This window comes from Poecilia reticulata, linkage group LG21 (assembly GCF_000633615.1).
Source record: "Poecilia reticulata strain Guanapo linkage group LG21, Guppy_female_1.0+MT, whole genome shotgun sequence".
NCBI lineage: Eukaryota > Metazoa > Chordata > Actinopteri > Cyprinodontiformes > Poeciliidae > Poecilia > Poecilia reticulata.
In genome coordinates this window covers 12889783-12892412 of record NC_024351.1, presented here as the reverse complement: position 1 = coordinate 12892412, position 2630 = coordinate 12889783, and the positions used below count along the sequence as shown (strand labels likewise).

The following is a 2630-nucleotide window of genomic DNA, read 5'->3' as shown; positions in this document are numbered from 1 at the left end:
GGATGGATGGATGGATGGATGGATGGATGGATGGACTGCAGATGACACATTTGTCTGTAAATCATTAATATAAACACTAGAAGTTCAGCTGATTATTTGCAAGAGTTCACGTGTTCTTGATCAACACCTGAATTCAGATGATCTTTCATAAGTGTCCAAGTGAATCTGGTCCATTTAAAGTGGGTGAAAGCCACCTGATGCAGAACGGGAAAAGCTGAYGTTAGCCGCTCGTGTCCGGGAGCTCACTCTTTCAATCGTTGCTCGTATCTTCAAMRAAGATACGATCGTTGTTTGTATCTTCACAACKGCAGRTGAGGACTGGAATGCAGGTGAGTCAGTACATCAGGAGATTTACCTTTGAACCACRTTGCTTCAAACTATATGCATCAAAAACAAGACGTCAAAATGAGCGCTGGAAAATAAAACCTCGGATTCCCTTATCCTGGCCGCTTCACCGACTGCAAATTTCTTCAATGTGTTCTGAAGGTCATAGCAGCGAGAGGACAGTACAACCTCAGAGATTCCCAAAGCAGACACCAGAAAATCCTGACCGAGCCGAACGTGCCCCCATTTTGCAAAGCGTCTGCAAACTTTTGACTCAGATGTGTCGTCACATGAGCTGGAATATTTTAAATAAGAATCGTGGGATGTAATATCTGCAACTGGTGAGAAGGATAGCACAATTTAAAGGTGAGCAGCAGGACTACTTCTAATAAACGAAGGCCATTACCACGGTGGGGCTGAATTTAAAGCTCAAAATGTTTTCTSCACCTCTATGATACTGCTGCATTAAAATAATATSCACTTGTCTGGAGAATGTACTTGAAAAGCAGCAGTAAAAGGCCAAAACTGAAAGATTTATACAGAAAATCTTAGATTCGTCATTTAGATGCCGGCAGCTCAAAACAAGATCCATATTCATGAGGAAAATGTGAGGAAGCTGCGGAGAAGATTACATTTTAAAAATATGCATGGCTAGTCGTACAAAAAAAATGTTTAAAATATGTGCAAAGGTTGGGGAAGTCATTAACTTCACTTAGTGGAAACTGGAAATGCATGAGGAATATTCCCATTTTGGACCTGGTGGAGTATTCCCAGTCCTGGATTATTAATCCATGCATCGCTCTGAAGCCTTCCTGTTTCCTTCAGCTCCTTAGTGGTCTGTCAAACATACTGTTGCCATTCTATCCGACGCTCAATATGCATGTGTYTCTTGCTGAAGACGACCTTGTCTGCACAAGTTTATGGTGGAAATGAATCATTTTCATTCATGTAGCTCCCAYRTTATCACAACAATGGTTTTACAAAACATTTCCTCCGTCATGTCAAGGAAAATCTTTCTCTTCTTTTCAATTAAAAGCATGTTTGACTTATTGGTGTGTTTGCAACTCAAGAGCTATTCATTTGTCTTTGATCTTGATGTGGTTTTGAGCCAAAGCCATGTCATTTCATTCTGTTTTGCAGCATTTTGTTTTTTAAGTCAATGGAACCAGCGTTCATGGTTCAAATGGGAACTTTGTGGCCTCTCCAAAAACATCCAGCCTCTGACGAATCTCATACCTTCCYTTGTGACACACAAGCAATCTGRTGCAAGTGTGTTTTCAGCTCCAGAGAAACACGATGTCACGACCGCATCCGTGACAAATGACACATGCATTTGCATATTTCATTTTTTGGCCAGAACGYTTATGCTTCTGGCTGCTATAACTGCGTGCATGTCAAAAAGCCAGGATGTGATAGAGGTCCGTCAAGGCAAGGCAAGACGGTGTGRACAGCTCTGCTGAGGCTCAGGGTAATGTCATGGAAAGAAGCTTAAGAAAGAGGCGTTAAAATGGCAAAATTTGAGAAAAATGTTCACTTTGTGGGTGATTGAATATGCAATAAGTGGACGTACCGAGCAGCGACCCGATCAGGATGAGAACCTGGACGGTGGTGGTGAAGTCCCGGTAGGCTTGCTCTCGGACCAGGCGCTCCTGCTGCTCCTGCAGCCCGGTTCCGTCTGCAGGCGGACTGCTGCTGCTGCTGCTGTCCCACCGGCCCGATGCGTTCAGGAGATCCAGCCAGAGGTGGGCTGCTGTGAAATTCACCGCACCGTCCCCCACCGTAGCTGCCCGGCTCCAGCCATCCATCTCGACCACGCAGAGATCCGAGGTGATTATTTCTAAGTAAGGTTGGAAGATGCTGGCCACGGGAACTACAAAAGCATGTTCACGGAAATTACGGTGAAAAAAAAAWAAAAAWAAAAAATCAGAAATGCAGAACGGAGAGCTAGGAAAATACGTGCAGATATGTAAATAAAACGTGGAAGAAGAAAACAATAAACAGTAATCACAGCGCAAAATGAACCTCAGCTGCAGCTTCCGACCCACATTTCCCCATTAGGGATGCATAGCAGAAAATACAGGTCAATGAAAGCCATGCACGCTGTGGACGGCTGGACGGTGCGACCTGACATCCAGGGCACCTACAACAACACCGGGCTGCGAAATGTCCACGATCCACAGGGGGACGCAGCGTGCGCCGCCAAAAACACAAACCCCTCTCCTCTTCTCGGCAAAAACATCCTGGCTGCAGGCTGGTAGCTGCTGTTTTCTTTACAGACTGGATGGTGAGGAGAGACTGCGACCGAA

General features: G+C 44.9%; 1 protein-coding gene across 1 annotated transcript in view; it reads right to left on the bottom strand.

Annotated features, from left to right (window-relative positions):
* gpr176 (G protein-coupled receptor 176) overlaps window positions 1-2373 on the bottom strand; it is a 13557-nt gene extending 11184 nt beyond the window's left edge. Inside the window, exon 1 of the mRNA XM_017302120.1 lies at window positions 1831-2373. Within this exon, the coding sequence (XP_017157609.1) occupies window positions 1831-2129 (299 nt within the window). The 5' untranslated portion in view covers window positions 2130-2373. The remainder of the gene's footprint in view (window positions 1-1830) is intronic.
* Window positions 2374-2630: the final 257 nt, after the last annotated feature.